Source organism: Ruditapes philippinarum, unplaced genomic scaffold, assembly GCF_026571515.1.
Source record: "Ruditapes philippinarum isolate M1 unplaced genomic scaffold, ASM2657151v2 ctg5665_1_1_1_1, whole genome shotgun sequence".
Taxonomy (NCBI): domain Eukaryota; kingdom Metazoa; phylum Mollusca; class Bivalvia; order Venerida; family Veneridae; genus Ruditapes; species Ruditapes philippinarum.
The window spans coordinates 566-20,820 of NW_026856069.1; the positions used below are offsets into that span (position 1 = coordinate 566).

Sequence of the window (20,255 nt, forward strand, 5' to 3'; positions counted from 1 at the left end):
TATCATAGCTACTTTCTGTACTTTTTTCATTTCGTCCGGATAGGTTTTTTTAGCCTATTTGTTTTAAATGTTTATATCTTGTTTTTTTATATTGTCAGACTGTCTTTTACTGTCTATATTTAATCTAAGGTATTACAATAGTAGTTTAAAACTTTTTTAAAAAACAATTATTTGATTATGTTTCGTCATTAGATAGAATATTTCGGTCTACTTATCATATATTTTGCAAACGATATTGAATTCAAAATCATTTAAGAGACTAGCAAACTTGCAATTGTAATAGAACTGACTGTATCACCGATACAAGTTTCTAACAAGACGGTAGGATGTAAACGCTTGAGGAGCTTGTAACGAATAAGAATATGCATCGTCCTCCAAAAATAAGTCCCCCATCATATACCACATGGAATATGCTGATCCTAATGATGCTTGATTCCTGAAAAAATTGTCATTTATAATGTAAACAAAAGAACAAACAATTTTAATTTAAAATTCAATAACGATCTTTCTTTAATTATCCGCAATGAATAATTGTGTTCAAAACAATGTAAAGTTTCATTATCAATTATCAATTCGAATAGTTCTTAATCATTTTCATTTCAATTCAAAAACAGGCTATGGCAAAGGAGAAGAAGTCACTGAAGAAAGAACAGTTCCCAAGGCTGAGGCAGAGCTACTCAATGAGAGACAAGAGATACAGTCAAATCAAGAGATAGAGACAAATCTGGAGATAGAAAAAAGACAGAGTACTGAAAATAATAAGGTGACCCCAGCCGACTTAGGTAACAGTTTAGAAGTATATTTGGCAGCTGTATTATTCTAATAATCTTAAATAAAACCAGATTTATTTTTGTTAACATTTGTTAAGGACAGAGATCTGTTCATTATGTCTTATAATGGAAAAATTGAGGAGTTTTTTTTCTAAACATACGTCCTCTATTGTTTGAAAAAAGGACAGTTTAATCAGTATATAATTTTAATGCAAAATTGGATAATTATTTACCTCCATTGTTTCCTTTGTTGACACTTGAAATAACTTAAAAGAAAATAGACATGTACATATATGATAAAAATTACCAGGCTTCAGTTGAAATGTCCATGAATATTAAAACATAAGTATTGATTACCAACTGAGTTAAATACATATTGGAATACAAATGTAATAAAGTAAATGCATGTATGTTTGAATTTTAAGTATTAATTACTTTTTCGTTTTATTCCATCACCATAAGGGCTTCTGTATCAGATGAAATTGTATTAAGTTACTCATTGAAAACGAAACAAAAACAAAATAGATAAAAAACTAAAAAACATGATCTATTCTTTGGGGAAATGTTTGATATTTTTAATGTCATATTAATGTTCAATATAATTTATGAAGTCATCAACAGTAATATTTACGTTTAATAAATCATATTGAAACCTTTACAAAATAGTGAAAAAACAGAACCCCTAAAGAAAGAAAGTTCAACACGGCAATATTGAAAATGTTGCAAGCTCGGTTTGACTGAGCCTGTTCAAAGACAGTACTGGTAAATCACGTCCCCTAGCATCGACTTAAGCAGAATTCAACATTTATACACGAAAATGGTAAAAAGAATTTGAATTACAAACATCCACAGATGCGTTCATATGGCAATATCCATGGAAACTTCAATGTCATATGCTAATGCCATGCAATGACAAGTGTATGCTTTTGGTCCCCAATTAAAAGAGTGCGTGTGGCCTAAACGAGAAACAATGGGTGGAACTGTCAACATTGAATTTTGTAAGGGGAGAAGAAGTTATGGAGTCTTCATACCACAGATAAAACGTCAAACGACAAATTCAAAAAGGAGGCAGCATATCCTATGAGTGATTATACAGTATTCAAGTACGATACAGGAACCACTCAAATTGAAAAGGTCGGTTACAATGACCTTAAAATACCAAAAGCAATAATTCCACAACAATAACGTCGTACTGAACGATTTTCAAAGATCGGAAATATAACATCTTCGATTAAATGTACGCGGAATGTTTTTACAGCCTCCATACAGCACAAATAACATAATAAATTCGAAAGTTTCTTTTTCATTTTCATTTCAGAGAATAATCAAGTACAAGAAGTCACAGACGAAGAAATGACTCCGTTGCCTGAGGCAGAACTACACAAAGAAAGTAAGGAGGGAGATTCAAAACAAGAAACAACTCAGGAGAGAGTGGCAGACCAGGATATAGACACAAATCAAAAGACAGATATTAACCAGAATATACATCTTACCAAAGAAATCTTAGGTAATCAATTTGGTATTGTTCGTTTGAATTCAGGAAAAAATACTTTGCTGGTATACTTATACCATGCAGTTGTTGTTTCTTACAACGACAATGGTAAACAAACGATGTTTTGTTCTATAAAATATAATAAAATTAGTCAAGTGGAACGTATTTACGGTTATGAACAGTGATTGTCAATTAGCATATGGTTAGAATAAAGTAATAATAACAAATAAGTTAACAAAGAGTATGCACTTCATACATATGATTATAGTTCCAATATTCAAAGGATGACAGTTCTAGTCCGTCCTGTGAGTTGTTCGACTTGTCTAAACATTATAAAGATTTTTGTAAATTTTACACGCCGGTTGTTACGAAGAGACGCTGAGCAATCTGATATTAATAAGGACGGTCCTGGTTTGAATTATATAATATTTAAAAGTAACATGTGTTATAAAATATATCAGTAATAAAACTGTTAAATAGTTGCACATTATGGTAACCGTTGCTTTTCATGTCAGTCTTATTCTGATATAATTGTAAAAATTACATCAATACCATGTTTCTTTTTGTTTCTGTTTCATTGTATTTTATTGTATTTTTAAAACATTGTCTTGAATTTATATATTTTTCTAAAAGGCATACATGTTGTGCCATAGCATTAATATAAAACTTCAAGGACATTTCCCTTGGCTAGCGCTTACTGATTCTGAGACAATACGATTACGGACCAAGGTCACTTCAATCTTTGTCCGTTCAATGCCTCAAATGAAAAAGGACTAGACTTGTTGAAATAGGTAGGAATATTGTCCACGACTCGTATTGAGATCAAAAGGTCAAGGTCACAAGAACAGTCGATGTAAAATCCTTGTTTAACCAATGACTACAGTTTCCAAAGAGTTAACTTAAAATTTCTTGTGTATAATACTATTTATATATTTTTTATATATAGTTACCTTTATGGAATATGCATAAGTATTAAAATATACCAGTGAGAACAACGATGATTAACGGGCAACAGTATCACATTTCCTGTCGTATTATTTATAATGGCATCAAAATCCAAACGTTATCTTTTGCCTGTACAGTTCGCCCAAAGGAGTTGAGTCCCAGAATATATGGTTTACATTAAAAGATCGATTATTTTAACTTATGTTGGCAATATAAAACATGTAATAATTACCAGATGCCTATCAAATTCTTTTTTGTTTGAATTACAAATTATGTGGTAAAGATGTGCGGAAATATATTTGCTGTTTTATGTATACCAGTGTCGTCCTTAGAGAATGAAGGAAGATCAGTTACTAATGTGTCTAGCACAGCAGACATAGGACTCGAGACAGAAAATAACGAAACTGTTTCGGTGCATACTTTGCAAGCCACTAGGACAGAATTAAAAGAGCAACCTAAAATATTACAAAACTCAGAAGTGAGAATAGACGAAACAGGTTTGTATAAACATATATACATACATAGATGACAGTCAGTGCTTTAATTGACTGAATTTCAATATATTATCAACCTATGTTCTTTACTGTTATAATTATATACTTAAAAATCATAGAAATTTGCTCGGACACTCACTTTACGGATTGTGCAAGCACTTCAATAATGCAATTTCCTTTAACAATTTGAAAATAAAATAAAAACATAATAAGATTTGATAATGAAATAGAAGCTTTAGTAAAGATAATGACCTACTGCAATTACTGTAATGGCTCGTAACTTGACACTGTTTCTTTTTAGCTCACCTGAGCTATCTCAGGGTGAGCTTTTAGAATCGTTGCCTCAATCATCATCAAACTTTGTCAAGATGCTTGTCTAGGTGATAGCTCGGATGTGTTTGAACATGGGTCATCTTGAATGAAAAACTAGGTCAACGGAGCTAAAAATAGAAAGACCTTGTCAACACTCCAGTGGTCACATTTTTGACTCAATCATCATCAAACTTGGTCAGGATGATTGTCTAGGTAATTATTAAGATGAGTTCGAACATGGGTCATCTTGAATGAAAAACTAGGTCACAGGAGCTAAAATTAGAAAAACATTGTTTACACTGTAGTGGTCACATTTTTGACTCAATCATCATCAAATTTGATCAGGACCCTTTACTAGATAATTGCTCGGATGAGTTCGAACATGGGATGAAAAACTTAGTCACAGAAACTAAAAAATAGAAAAACCTTGTTTACACTCTAGTGGATACTGTTTTTGTCCAAATATTCTGGAAATTTGTCTTAAAGTTTGTTTTGATGATTTCTAGGTTAAGTTCGAATATGGGTCACCTGGGATCAAAGACTGGGTCACGCAACCCAAATATGAAAAAAATACTGTTAACACTCTAGTGGTGACATTTTTGACTCAATTATCATCAATCTTGGTCAGGATGCTTGTCTAGGTAATTGTTTAGATGACTTCGAACATGGATCATCTCGGATGGAATATTAGGTCACAGGAGCTAAAAATAGAAAAATCTTGTTAACACTCTAGTGGCTACTGTTTTGACCCCAATTTCCTGGGAATTTGTCTGAAAGTTTCTTTTGATGATTTCTAGGTCAAGTTTGAATATTGGTCATCTGGGATCAAAAACTAGGTCACACCGCCCAAATATAGAAAAACCTTGTTAACACTTTAGTTGTCACATTTTTGCCTCACCTGTTATGAAACTTGGTCAGAATGATTGTCTAGGTAATTGTTCGGATGAGTTCGATGGGTCAGGTGAGCGATCTAGGGCCATGTTGGCCCTCTTGTTACTGTAAAGCGGACACGATAGTCATTCAAATAGGTTACTTAGTCAGATATAATTGAAAAAAAGTTTATATCAGGCACGATAAATCTTTCTTGGGTTACCGTAAACATATATGAATAGTAGACGTAAAAAGAAACAGTAAATATAGCATCAGAACAAAAAAATAAACAATTGCAAAATGGAAAATCTTTTGACAAGGCTAGAACAAAATAACTACTAAATAAATCAGCAGTGAACACCATTAAGAAAACTACTTAGTCACGCTTGTTTCATATGAATACATCTATATTCGACAAGAAACATTTGCCTCTTTTTTGCTATAGCAAAAAACTTGAATCTAAAAAATAACTTAAAAATAAAAACTGCAATTGTTATTTCTATCATATAAAATATAGGGTGCCAAGGAATCTTGTGAGACAACTTATTTGTTTGGTTTCAGGTTCAAGCTCAAATATAGATCATTTAGGTTAAACAAAACAAGGTAACACAGTCGAACTTTTGGAAAAAAAAATTCGTTAAATGTAGCACTGTAGATGTTTTATCCAAAATAAACTAGGAATTTGTCAGTATTGCTCTCTTAAGGTAGGGTAGTACACCCCTAATGCACTATCTCCACTTTGAAGAGTATTCAAATAGGCTGGAATCACTGTAAAGTGTATTGAAACTGAGGGGCGTGGGTTCAAACCCCAGAAGGGGCAACTTTTCTTTCTTTCTTTTTTTTTCCTTTTTAACATTTTTTATTAATCTCTCAGATCCCTAATGGAAGAAAAAAGTGTTTCATTTTAATTATATAATTTTTTTTAGATATTTATGTACTAAATAATACTAAATTTAATAGCAAATATGATACCAGATATTTTCAAGTTTAATAAAATAAAAAATACACGGTAAAAGTTTTTTATATTTTGCAAGACCAACCAATATACATATAAGAAAATTTAGCCAAACTTTGAAAACAGGCCCTCATTGTGGAACATTTTAGGGATATTTTAAAAAAGTTTTTTACACATGGAAATGGTCAAATAAGTGTTAAAAGTGGGTGGGGTATGGTTACATTTTTAAACATATTAAAAACATTTCGTTTAAAAAAAATCATTTTGCTTTTAGTTTCATATTGATGTTGAGGCTGATTTGGAGCTTCTTGGACTTAAACATTTGATTTAATGTCATCCGGAGAATGTAAGAAATTGTTCGTGTTTTCTTAAGCATTACAGTTTATGTTTTAATTCCAAGTGTTCTGAACTTTTAACTACTTCTAAAACAAACCACAAGGTTAATTATAATGTAACTCGATGCTCTAATCAACGTTCCCAGTGCAAGTGTTCAGAAAACATAACTAGTTCTTTAATTAAACACAAGAATGATAAGTGTGTTACTCAAATTCAAAATTCTAACGAATGTTCTCAGTGCAAGTGTTCAGAACTTGAAATTTCCTCTGAAGGAAGCAACGAGGTGGATTGCAATACTTTTATTCAACATTCTAGTCAGTGTTCTTGTTCCAAGTGTTCAGAAGATTTAACTTCTATTATAAGCCAAAAGATTGATCATAATGTTATTCAACATTCTATTCAATGTTCTCAATCAAAGTGTTCAGAACTTCAAACTTCAGAAACTATCCTTGAGGATGTAAACAATGTCAACAACGGATCTTCTGTTGCCATAAACATGAACCTACCCTATTTAAAGGATATTTCATCTCATGTTTCTAATGATGATACATTGCTTTTTAATTCTTTTCTTAATAATGAAAATGTTGATGCACTTGATATTCATGTTTTGAATGAGCATACTTACTGTGTGCCAAAAACCGAAATATCATTAGTTTATCGTTTAGAAATGTAAATGGTTTAACTTCTAAGTTGTTATTACCAGAATTTGATTATTTTATAAAACAATATGATATTTGCTGCTTTGCTGAGACAAAGCTTGATGAATTTGATGTGCCCTATGTACATGGGTATACTTTTAAGAGTTTAAATAGGGAAAAATGTAAACGTAAATCTGGAGGTGTTGGTATGTTTATCAAAGATATATTTGTGAAACATTTTCAGATGCTTGAACACTGTAATGAAAACTTTATTTGGTTCAAATTCAATAATGACAATTGTATTTTTGGGGTGATTTATTTACCACCGGAGAGTTCTAAGTATAGTACATTAAGTCTTTTTGATGATTTAGAGAACGTTTTACTTGATTTCTCTGGGAAATATCATGATTGCACATTTTGCTTGTTGGGTGACTTCAATGCAAAAACTGGCAGACTGAGTGATTTTCAGGAAGTAGGTAGTTACATTGCAAATTTGAACTTTGATCATGCTACCTATAATATTGCTGGTACGAATCAGCTTAATGAACTTGGCTTTACAACATCACGGTTTACTTGTGATAATCATCGTCCTGACAACTTTGGTCGTAGGCTTTTGGAACTTTGTAAATTGGTAGGCTTATACCTGGCCAATGGAAGGTGTGGTGCTGATGCTTACATAGGTAAAAACACAACTATATATGATAGTGTTATTGACTATGTTTTATTATCTGGTAGTTTATTTCCAAGAAAAACATTCTTTGATGTTAAAGAATTTGATCCTTTATTGTCTGATGTTCACTGTGTTTTAGAACTTTGTTATTCTTGTGAGGTTCAGGCAGAGGATGATGATGAAAACAAGGGTAATGATGGTTATCAATCTGATAGTGTAATCCACAAAGCATTGTGGGACAATAAGGCCAGAGCAGATTTTATTAGTAAATTTGATAACAATCTAGTATCAGATCTTATGAAAGAACTAGATGACTGTACTCAATTGAATGTTTTTGATCATCGTAAAATAAATCATCTTACAGAAAAAGTTTCAGATGTGATTTTTTCTGCAGCTCAAAACTGTAATTTGATCAAGAATAGTTATCCTTTAAAAGATAAAAAAGTAAGGTTAAGAAGTCAGCATGTTAAGACAAGCCTTGGTTTGATCAGAGTTGTAGAAAAGCTAGGAATGGTTATTTTTTAGCAAAAAATAAGTATAGAGTAAACAGATCTTTAGAAAATTTTGAAGATATGCAGAGGAGAAGCAAACAATATAAGACGGAAATTAACAAAAAATTTAAAGAGTTTAATACCTGCATTGTAAACAAAATTCAAGGTCTTAAAAATAGTGATCCCAAATCTTACTGGAATCTTCTTAATAAGTACTCCAGTGAAAGAAAAACTGTGATAAATAAAATTTCATGCGAGGTTTTTTATGATCATTTTAAGGATCTAAATAATGTAGACTTTCATAATGAAGAAAATTTTAACGAGGTAGACATTGATAAGATAAGCAGCTACAATGAGGAATTAAATTTACCATTTACAATTAATGAAATTCAGTCAGTTTTAAAGGCTTTAAAGAACAACAAATCTGCATCACCAATGGATAATATCTTAAATGAATATCTTAAGAATTTGCCCTGTTCAATGTTACCAGTTGTTTGCAAACTATTTAATATTATTTTTGATTCAGGTTTCTTCCCTGAAATTTGGAGTAAAGGGGTAATTCTTCCTTTATACAAGAATAAAGGTGATATTAATGATCCTGACAATTACAAGGGAATAACAATTTTGAGCTGTTTTGGTAAATTATTTACATCTGTTGTGAATAGACGGTTGAATAAATTTTTAGAATCTGATAATATTCTTTGTGAAGAGCAAGCCGGGTTTAGAAAGAAATACAGTACAGTTGATCATATTTTTTCACTTAAATGTTTAATAGATTTGTACTTGGCTAACAAAAGAAAACTATTTTGTGCTTTTATTGATTATAGAAAAGCCTTTGATTCTGTAAATAGACTTGCTTTATGGAACAAGTTATTAAGTTCAAATATAGATGGTAAATGTTTTAAGATAATACACAATATGTATGAAAATATTTAGTCCTGTGTTAGAGTCAGTGACCAATTTTCTGACTTTTTCTCAAGTCTGGCTGGCGTCCGACAAGGAGAAAATTTATCCCCAGTTTTATTCTCTTTGTTTTTAAATGACTTGAACTCGTTCCTGTCTCAAAGATTTGAAGGTTTAAATTTCCTGTCTAACACTTTAAGCACAAATATTTTGAAGTTTATCTTAAATTGTTTATGTTGCTCTATGCTGACGATACAGTTATTTTAGCTGAAAGTCCTAATGAGTTACAAAAAGCATTAAATGTAATGTCTGATTACTGTAATACTTGGGGTTTAAAGGTAAACACTGCCAAAACAAAAATTGTTGTGTTCTGTAAAAGTAAAAGGGGGTGGAATAATATTATTCCTCTATAATTTGAGGGTAACATACTTGAGATTGTAGATTGTTTTGATTATCTTGGGGTTCAGTTTTCATTTAACGGAAAATTTTTAGGCACAAGAAAAAAACTGATTGATCAAGCTCGAAAAGCTATGTTTTCTGTGTTAACAAAGTCTCTGAAACTTTCTTTACCATTTGATATACAATTGAGTTTATTTGATGCAATGGTGGCTCCTATTATTTTATATGGATCCGAGGTCTGGGGAGTAGAAAATGTACAAATAATTGATCGTTTCCAATTGAAATTTATTAAATTAGTTTTCGGACTGAAGCAATCTACCCCATCATGTATGATTTATGGCGAGCTAGGAATATTGCCTTTGTCTTTGCAAATTAAGTCAAGAGTTCTGAACTATTGGGGCAAACTGATTAATGATAAAAAAGATAAAATTTGTTCTATGCTGTATTGCATGTCAAAGAAACTTTACTCTGATTTTGATGTGGATTTTCCTTGGTTGAAATTTGTGCATACTTCTTTAGATTCTCTTGGTCTGTCAAGTTATTGGATTTTTCAAACAGTAAGTTCTGTCCCACATTTCAAGAAAATTATTTCTGCTAGAATTAAGGACCAGTTTATTCAAGATTGGCAATCTTCTATTCATGAATCCAGTGAATGTCTGAATTATAGAATTTTTAAAACTCAATTTGGTTTTGAAAAATACTTTAACATTTTACCATCAGATTTAGCAATAGCGTTTTTCAAATTTAGATGTATGAACCACAAAATGCCAATTGAAACAGGTAGATTTTTAATTTGGATAGAAGTCTAAGAGTGTGCTGTTTATGTTCTGATAATTTGTTAGGTGATGAATTTCATTATTTATTTCACTGTACCTATTTTCAACACCTGAGAAAGACATATTTAGAAAATTCATTTTTTCATAGACCTAACATTATTAATTTTTCAAATTTAATGAATAGTGAAAGCAAAAATGTTTTATTCAATCTAGCAATATTCTGTAAGAAAATAATCTTTGTGCTTAATAATACATATTGATATATTTTTTTCATTTTGATCTCATTCTCCGATTCTAAATTGTTAAGTATAAATATGTTATATTTTAATTCTATTTTTATTATTCTATTTTGTTCTCTCTTTTTTTATGTACATAATTATGTTCATAACATTGCCATTTCAATTATGTATCACTTTACTTTGTTTTGTAAACATTTGTTATATTGTTGTTTTCTCACATGCCCAGTTGGGCCTTGAGATATCAATAAAACTTGAAAACTTGAAAACTAGCTTGTTTAATTTGTTACCTAAATGTCATTATTTGTTTCTTAACAATGAGCAATAGGAAAACATTTTTCATAATGATGATATTATAGATTATTTAGAGTTACCTCATTTCTGAAAAAAACCCTTCTGATGGCAAAGTTTTAGTTCAGAAAACTGTCCATAACTCATAAACCACACGGTAAATTTTGTTTAAATTTTGCATACAGTTGACATTTAAGGCATATAACTGTCCTTTGTTGTCAATTTTACAGTTCCTTATAGTGCCCATTAGGGGTGTACTACTTTAAGTGTTCAGAGGTCGAAAAATAGATCACAATGCAAAATATGGAAAAAAATCCAAATTGTTGACAGTAAGGGGATTAAATTTAAGATCAAATAAACCGGGAACTTGTCAGAAACATTGCGTAAATATTGTTTTAGCTTCATTTCGAAAGTTGGTCATCTTGGGACAAAAACTAGGTCACACAACCTAAGTATTGCATGATGTAACAATTGTAGCCTAGATATACTGGAATAGTGTGATTATAACGCTTTTTTATGAGTTCTATGCCAAGTTTTGATATTGATCATCAGGGGTAGAAAACAAGGTCACAGAGAAATAAAATATCGACAAACCTAGTTAACTCTTTATCGGTAACTTTTGTTTCCTTACATCATGAAAAATTGTCGGAAATGTTGTCTTGATTATTTCTAGAAATTCTGGCTCATGTTCGAATTTTGCTAGACTGGGGTAAATAACTAGGCCACCAAACCCAAATGTGGATAAACCTTAATTACTCGCTAGATATAACAATTTCATTCCATATAACATAAAGAAATTTATCAGAAAGGTTTTCAATGATATCAAGCTTAAGGATAAAAATGTGACGGCATGTTGTTTTATGATTGAATATGTGTCCTCTGGGATAAAACCAGGTTATAGAAACCAGATATGAAAAAAACTTTGCTAACACTAGGTGTTACATATTCAGTTAAAATATTATTAAATCTTGTCACAAAGGTTTTTAGATTATTTGTAGTCGTTCAATACGTCCGTGTAATTTAAAGAGTCCAAATAAGGAAACATTCTTTTTTATATGTGCAATTTGTCCGACTCGTTTAAGATTCAATAAAGAAACTTATATTCGTTCAATATTGCCAATAAAAATATGTGTTCAAGAAAGTATAACCGAATGTTCTTTTTCATTTTAATTAAAATACAGATTTTGACCAAGTAGAGGAAGTCACTGAAGAAAGAAAAGTTCCGGTGGCTGAGGCAGAGTTACACAATGAGAAACAGAAAATACTAACAAATCAAGAGCCACATCGGGAGATACAAAATAGACAAAGAACTGAAAATAATCAGGTCACCCCAGCCGATTTAGGTATTCAGTTAGGTAATATATTTGGTATGTGTACTTTTCTGAATTTTATGAACGTTTGTTAAGGACAGGATCTGTTTATTATGTCACATAATGGAAAGTTCAGGGTACATGTAATTTCTTACTAAAATCATATTTTCTGTTGTTTGGAAAATAGACAGGGATATTAATTTATACTATTAATGCAAAATAATGAAAATTATTTACCTCCATTGTTTCCTGTTGAGGCTTATGAGGAGAACAAGGAAATAAACATGTACACATACGTAACAGCATGAACACCGTGCTTTTGTTTAAATGCTCATGAATATTAAAACATAAGTATTGGTTACACGTTTGAGTTTAATACATATTGGAATAATGGAGAAGTTATAGTAAGTATGCTTTCTTTATCAGTATTACTATTTTCTTGTTTTATTCACAATGATAAAATAATCGTTAAAACTGTTTATTATTTTACTAATCGAACATTGCTGTTTTCGCTGTTTTCAATCAAAAGAACTAAGGGAAACAAAACTCAATGACACCGGCTACAGTTAATTTAGGGGAATACTCTAAATGATAAGGCAGCTTTTCACCACAAATCTATAATTGTTGCACATGGCCGTTTATCGTTTGCTTTGCGTAAGTTAAAAACATTGTGAAAAAAGTTAGAATGCTTATATTTGAATATTACAAGACAATTACAATAAGTTAAGATAATAAAATATATTTTCAGATAAAGGGAGATTATTCTATTTACAAATATTCAATAACAATGCATGTGCTCGAAATGTTGTTATGTTCCTTCATGAAGTTAATTCTATAATGAAGAGTTGAATTTTAATATATCTTTCAAGAATTTGTTTTCGCTATTGTTTTGTTTTTCATTCTGTATTAAATGAAACTTGCATCTTGAAAAGATGTAAATGCCGGGTTAAATCACGTTCAGTTTACAAATTCAATTTAAAATAAAAAAGACAAACATGCAGCATGTAACGATTATGTGAAGGGAAGTCAATGTATTATGTTGATTTGAATACAACCTTTCAAATAACAAAGCTGCCTTGTGTAGTACAATAATTGGTTATGATTGATACTGAAATACCTCAAAAACCAGTTTTACAGACAAAGGGAGATCATTCTATAATAATATATATTTTGTTTAATTGTTAACAGTAATTGGCATTTAAGTTTAATATTCAAGCTAAACAATACCATTTTGTACCACTTGTAATGAAATGAAAATAGATTTACTGTATATCGTAAACATTTTCTTTTTTATGTTTTTTATTCTTTTTTATGTTTACTTACCATTAAGAAAGTTGCTTTGTTTGGTACTATATTGAATATTATTTTGGCAAGAATATCACGTAATACAAAATAACTATTTTAATTTAGAAACATCTGAAGATTCAATTACAACAAGAAGTACTGAGTTCAGCATTAGCAGAGGACATACTAAATATAGTGTGTATAGGTCACGTTCGAATAGTGGAAATAGCCGAAACCTTGCACAGTCGTCTGAGCAAAGTGTACAACAGTCAGGTAAGCATCTGGAATATGCAGATTTGGCGCTAAATCATACATCAATTGTTAATGGTTATAAACAAACCTTTCACCTTTTCCTTCTATTTACTTCATTTGTTCTGAAATTGTGCTCAATTTGTAAATTTTAAACGCAACATTGAGTGCATAAATCAAACTTCATATGCTTCGTTTTGCAAGAAGAACATGTTCCTTTTAAGGGCAATCATTTGCTTCTATGCAATGTAATAGTTATACCTGTGGAACCACCGGCCACACGTTCTCAAAATCGTAGTCCTAGGACGGTTTATTCCATTCAAACCATGGAGAAAGACCGAACAGGTTATGAGCATTATGACCATCCGAAACTATGAAGGATGTTTCTGGTTTGAATTATACAATATATAATTATTATATCATAATGAAATGTGAAATACATATATCAGTGTAATAAAATGCCTATAATATTCAATTCAAGCTTTTCTTGTAATCCTGCCATACTGAACAATCAATCGTTGCCATGTTTCCTTCCTTTTTCCATTCAATTAGTATTTTTAAAACGTTGTCTTTAATTTATATGTTATGTATTATACTTTTGCTGTTTTATATTATACCAGTATCGACGTTGGAAAATGAAGAGGGCTCATTTACTGATGTATGTGACATTGTAGAACTAAGACTTGAAAAAGAAAATGTTCAGTATACTTTACAAGCCAATAGCTTGGGACTAACAAAGCAACCTCAAAAATCAGAAGAGAGAATAGACGAAACTGGTGAGTATATAAACATAAGATAAAACTAAATTTTGAACGGAAATTCACTTAATATATACAGATTTCAATAATAATTTTCTTGAACAGTCCGATGCTACACAGAACGATTTGACAATGAAAGAAGGTTTGAACTTAAAAAGGTAAACACGAAGACCTACTGAAATCACTGCCACGGTTCGTCAGTTGACATTGTTTCTTGTTACTTTAAAAAAGCCAACACGATAGGAGGCTACTTAGTCAGATATAATTGAAAACGGTTTAAATCAGATACGATAAACCTTTCTTGGGTAACCGTAAACAAATATGCACAATAAACCTAATAATATAACATGTATAAGAAAAAAATAGTACCAAAACAAAAGGACAAACAATTTCGTATCAAAATCATTTTACTAGACAAAAACAACAACAATAAATAAATCAGTTTTGAACACAATTAAGGAAACTACTTAGTATCTCAATTGTTTTATATGTATATTCACCTCTATATTTGATTTCAAATATTTGCATCTAGTTTGCTTTAGAAAAAATTGAAACTGAAAAATTTCTTTGAGATCACAACTACAATTGTTATTTTAACATATTTAAAATAGGGCTTCAAGTGGTTTCTGAAGTTGGTAATACAAGAACAAGCCTTGACGATCGAAAACCTTCAAGAACCTTTAGCTCCTTACCTAACAAGCATACCAATGCATCAGCACCACCACTAAATCAGAGCAGGAAATGTAAATCTTTGGAAAACAACGGAAAACAAGCGGATATTAAATCCAAATCTAGGAACCTTAATCAAAATGGTATTGCTAAGTGAATTTTGTAATTTCGATTGTAACATGATTGTTTTCTTCTCTTTATTATTTCCAGTACTTAATTATATACTGACCTATGAATTTAACATCACTGAGTTAGCCGGCTGAGAATTAATTTGTTTTCACATAATTCCTTTCAAATCTTTAATTTATTAATAAATATAAATAATCAAAATATCTTTTGAAGTAGGGTTTTGGTTTGAATTTTCACCATTTCATTTCTATTCCAACGAAAATAATCACAACCTTTTTAGGATCGTAAATGCATTGCGTGTTGCGTGGTTGTATGAAAACCAAATACAGTTTATGGGTACACATTGCACACATTGCATTCAGAGTGGACTTAATATTTGAATTATATCTGGATGAATCATAATAAACAGTTATATAATCAAAATGATTACATAATGTTTGAAACAATATATGCACTTTATGCGATCTTATCCTTTTAGTTTGAATTTAAAATAGCCTGAGAAATTTTTGCGACTATATGACTATATGTGGTTTGTTGTTAAATCTGAGTCTCGACTTTTCAGACTCATGGAATCCAACAGTATGTTTTATAAATTTTCAAAGCTAATTTTGTTTATTTAGATATCACCTTATTATAATCCCAAAAGTTGATAAAATATGTATATTTTTATTAAGACTATGCCTCTAAAATTGTTGAACGGTGCATCTACAATATAATTATAACGTTTAATTCATTACATACAACAGAGTCAACAACTTTTGAATATTCTCTCTATAAACGAAGCAAGAATATTTCATTCGTTGTCCTATTATCTGCAGCCTCAGATTATACATGTCATGCAAAATTTCTCACCTTTTACACGTAAGGAAGCTGTACTTGTAAAATTTCATTTTTAAGATGTTATCCATTTACTCATACAAATCATGTTATAATACATTTTTAGTATATGTTGATAGCTAGACACATTTCTCGATTATATAAGAATCCAAACAAAGGAGATTCCAATACAATTTATGTAATGATCTCTTTTTTTAACGGAAGTGTACCGCCGTAGAATAGTGAACATTATTCAGCTTTTATCAACTACATGTAATAACTACAATATTGAGCATTTTTCTTATAACTCACTTTGAGGTTTTTAAATTCAAGTAAATGCTGATAATTGCAAAAAATGCATACCATGTTTAAGGGCAACCATTGGTAGCTGCGCGAGGTATGCGATCTTTAGCTGTTGAATCGGGGCCACAAACCGGATATCGTAGTCCTTGGCCGGTTTACCCAATACAAAACATAGAAACAGAACATTTTGAACATCGAAGAGAAGCCGAACAAGCGGATACTATTAATACTATTCAGGAAACTGCTGGTTTGAATCATATTCTTACTTGAGAAATATATGTCATGTATGCATATGTCAATAGTGAATATCTATTTTTAGACATTAAGGTCGTTTTCCTTGTGTAAGTTTTTATTCTGCTAATATAAACAATAAACAAATTGACGTATTATCTTTTTTTTAATGCATGTAGTTGTATTTCCGGATATACAGTTAAGTGAGTAAGTGAGTTACACGATTTGTGCCATAGCTCGGAGGTACCACTCGTAAATTAAAGAAATATCTGCATCAATCTAAGATTTTTCAGTTTAAGTTATCAATACTTGTTTTGAAAATATACAGGTGCTGCCTATCAATCAACAACGATCCTTGAGTTAAAACGTCAAGATGTAGACAAGACCGAAGAAAATGATGTAGACAAGACCGAAGAAAATGATCCGCTATATTCACAAGGTAATGTTGATAGACTACTCTTCTCTGGTTTTGTTGGTATGTTGGGATTCAACATTTAATTACATATTCAGAGCAGAAATGGCTAATGATTATAACCAGAGGTAAAATAGGAAATAACGGTTATTATCAAATATACTTGATTAATTTATGTAATTAAAAAAATCATAATTCCTTCGAGGAATTTACTGTGTTTTATTTTAAATTCCTGTAGATATCACACATTATTTTCATATTTATCATGAGACTAGAACCAAAATAACTGTGTCTAACTTAAGCGATTTATTATCCTTTACAGGTCTTGAAATAAAATTATATTAATTCGCACTTTTTATCCATGATTTTTATAACATTTATTTCATCCATACAGTATATCACATTTGTAAAATACTTCGTTTTGCAGCATTGCAACGAAGGTCTTAATTATTCAATTTCAGAACTTAACATTTGTATGAATTGTTGACTGTTAAAGTGTTTTTAACTTGCATTAAATAGATACACCATCAGCATATAATGTTGAAATGCGATCTATGAAAGGTGCAACCGGACAGTTTGAAGGTATATTTAGTGCACGTTATATGTTAAACGAAATAGAATTAAAAAATAGCCTTCTTCAATTTGACCTAAGTTCATTACATATGTATAATACATTTTAGACTGATTTTTGTCTATAATTTAAATTCAAATTTTATCATTGTTTTCGCAATTGAAACTAAATCAAAAGTAAATTAAGATAAGATATAAATTGTTTGTTCGTTTGCTTGACTGGGTTTTACGTCAGATCGACACGGTGTAGGTCATTTGGCGACGTTCCAGCTTTACTGATGAATTAAGACCACAAGTGCCCTTCCGTGCATTATTTTAGGCACGAACGGGCACCTGAGTCGAACCACCGACATGTCGTAAGCAAGCTGGATAGCTTCCTCACATGAAATAATCCAAAGTCCCTGTATAGATTCGAGCCCACCAGCAGTAATGGACAAGTGGTTTAAAGTCAAAGTCCTTAACCACCTGGCTACAGATTCTCCTATAAGATATAGTCACGGGCAAGGAGTTTTATATCATTTATCTTATGTTACTAAGTTGTGTATGTCAACGAGATTGTAAACAAGACCCGAACCTTATTATTTCAACAAAATTATAACATGTAGCTAATTGTTTCAAACACTATCAATCTGAAGTATAGTTATGTTTCTAAAGACCGTTTAAAGTTGTTTTTTTTAAATAAGGTATTGACATATTCTGACAGAATATTCATCTTCTCTGTGATATGTTCATAGTTATATTATGTCATGGTACATGTGTAACCTAATTGAAAATTTATCAAAAAGGTTACCATTAAACTTAACCTTGTGTCCACAAGTCGTTTTTAGCTGAAACGTTGTTGTTTTTATTCTATACTCATTTTAAATTAATAATCTTAAGTATAAGGCTATAAGAAAAAAATGTTATTATTTCAGAAGATGGAAATGTGGAGGAGAGAACAAACGACAATGGAAGAAGATCCGGAAAAGATTTTCAATCGGTAAGGTTTTGCTGGGTCATATGGGGGTTGCGTTCATTGAACGCCGCTTTTCCTTGTTGATCTTGTTTTTCATATTTTACCTATTTCAATTAGTAAGCAAACAGGTATCTTAATATATGTTAATTGCATGTATTTGAAAACAAAACTTCAACGTATAGCTCGTATCGACAATGTCATATTTACTAAATATCAAAAGCGTTTTCACTTAATATTATCATAAAATAAGCACCTATGATAATGAAATGCTCATTTGTGTACATAGTACAAAGTGCATTGATACCGTTTCCAATTTTATTGTAATCAAGCTGTAATTTTTTAACTTGAAAACAATACGCGGGTATAATCATTGTATACTGTTATTTTTCATAAAATTAGAATTATTGTTAGCTCTCTTACACATTGAAAACAAAAAGGAATTAAACAACATTATTTTTTCTTTTAATTTTCAATAATTTACAGACTGTAAAAAACGAGAAGGTAACACAAGCAGGGCAAGAAAAGAGGGTTCAGCAAGTAAATGATATCCATAGGTTTGAGGTAAATCATGAGCAAAATAACTTACAAGAAGAGGAGATTACGGGTGTAAAGAAGTTTATGTCGGAACTTTACACGAATTTAATGAAGATAGAGGATGCAAAAGGAAGAGAAACACTCATGAAAGAGTTATTAGAAAAATCGAGTATGTAACTCTGAAAATTATGAATGGTTAAGATGGAAGAAATCGACGTTTTGCTTGTTGTTTTCTTTTACAATTTTGAAAAAACTGTATAAGGAAAGATTAAGTCTTAAGAAAATATAATGTGTTGATCAATATGTCTTTTTGTTAATTTGTATATCTGGAGTTTTCCTCTTACAAATTAGCGTTTATTAAAAATAAGGATTGTGTATCTGTCTTTTTAAGTATATCAGTACATCTCGTATGTTTATGTTTCTCTTTTTGTGTTAGTGAAATGTTTTCTTTTTATGCTAATCGGAAGTGTTTTCTCTCTAAGTTTACCTGAAATGTTTTTCTTAACTGTTATGTTTATTTAAAGTATCTTTCTTTAATATAAGAATGAGAAATGTTATTCTTTCGCTTTTGATCGAAAGTGCTTTCCTTAATATTTATCAGAAACGGTCTTCTTTTTATGTTTTTGGAAACATGTTTATGTATGTTTATTTGAAGAGTTAATTGTGAATATCAGAATGTGTTAGTGTTATATCTAAATACATGTAGAAATGGTTTCAGATGTGTTTTCTTTATATGTTGTTCAATTGATAGATGTAACTTACTTGTTAAAATAGAGAAAAAAAAGAATCCCTAACGAAAGCCCAACACGGCAAAATTGAAAAAGTTGCAGGCTCGGTTTGATTGAGCTTGTTCACGGACGGTACTGTCAAGTGCAAACTACCGTCCACGCCCCCTAGCACCGGCTTTAGAAGAATTCAACATTTAAAATGAACTGGTACAATTTTGAATTTAGAAACATCTGCAGATGTGTTCATATGGCGGTTATCATGGAACCTTCAATGTGACACGTAAGTGCCAATCCAAGAAAAACGGCATACGGTCCCCAAGTAAAAAAAATGCGTGTGCCCTAAGCGAGAAAACAACGGGCGGAACTAAATAAAATGGAATTTTGAAAGGGGATCAGAGGTTATGAAGCCTGTATATCACAGATAAGACGTCAAAAACAAATTTAAAAAGCAGGCCACATATCCTAAGGGTGATTCAACAGTGTTCAAGTGAGGAATACTGGAACCACCCAACAAGAAAATAGCCGAATAGAAATCTGTATGTAAGAAAAATTAGTAAATATGACATTCATGTACTATTTGCTGGATTAATTTTACAAGTTTCCGCTTACATGTACTAAAAAGGATAATTAAAAATATAAAAAAGGTTATTAACCAATAGTAATAATGATACGTGTTTTATTTTCGCGTACTGTTTGCTGTTTCAGATAACTTTACGTGTCCGTTCATGT

The 20,255-nt window shown here is 30.9% G+C and overlaps 1 protein-coding gene across 1 annotated transcript; it reads left to right on the forward strand.

Moving 5' to 3' along the window:
• Positions 1-614: 614 nt before the first annotated feature.
• On the forward strand, positions 615-19,101 carry LOC132745317 (uncharacterized; the record flags this gene model as incomplete). Its single annotated transcript, XM_060734209.1, is given in 12 exon segments — positions 615-782; positions 2,089-2,277; positions 3,528-3,704; positions 11,760-11,945; positions 13,299-13,445; positions 14,042-14,197; positions 14,791-14,991; positions 16,167-16,343; positions 16,656-16,766; positions 17,259-17,321; positions 18,224-18,288; positions 18,748-19,101. Coding segments are annotated over 11 exon segments (1,665 nt in total). The 3' UTR covers positions 18,976-19,101.
• Positions 19,102-20,255: the final 1,154 nt, after the last annotated feature.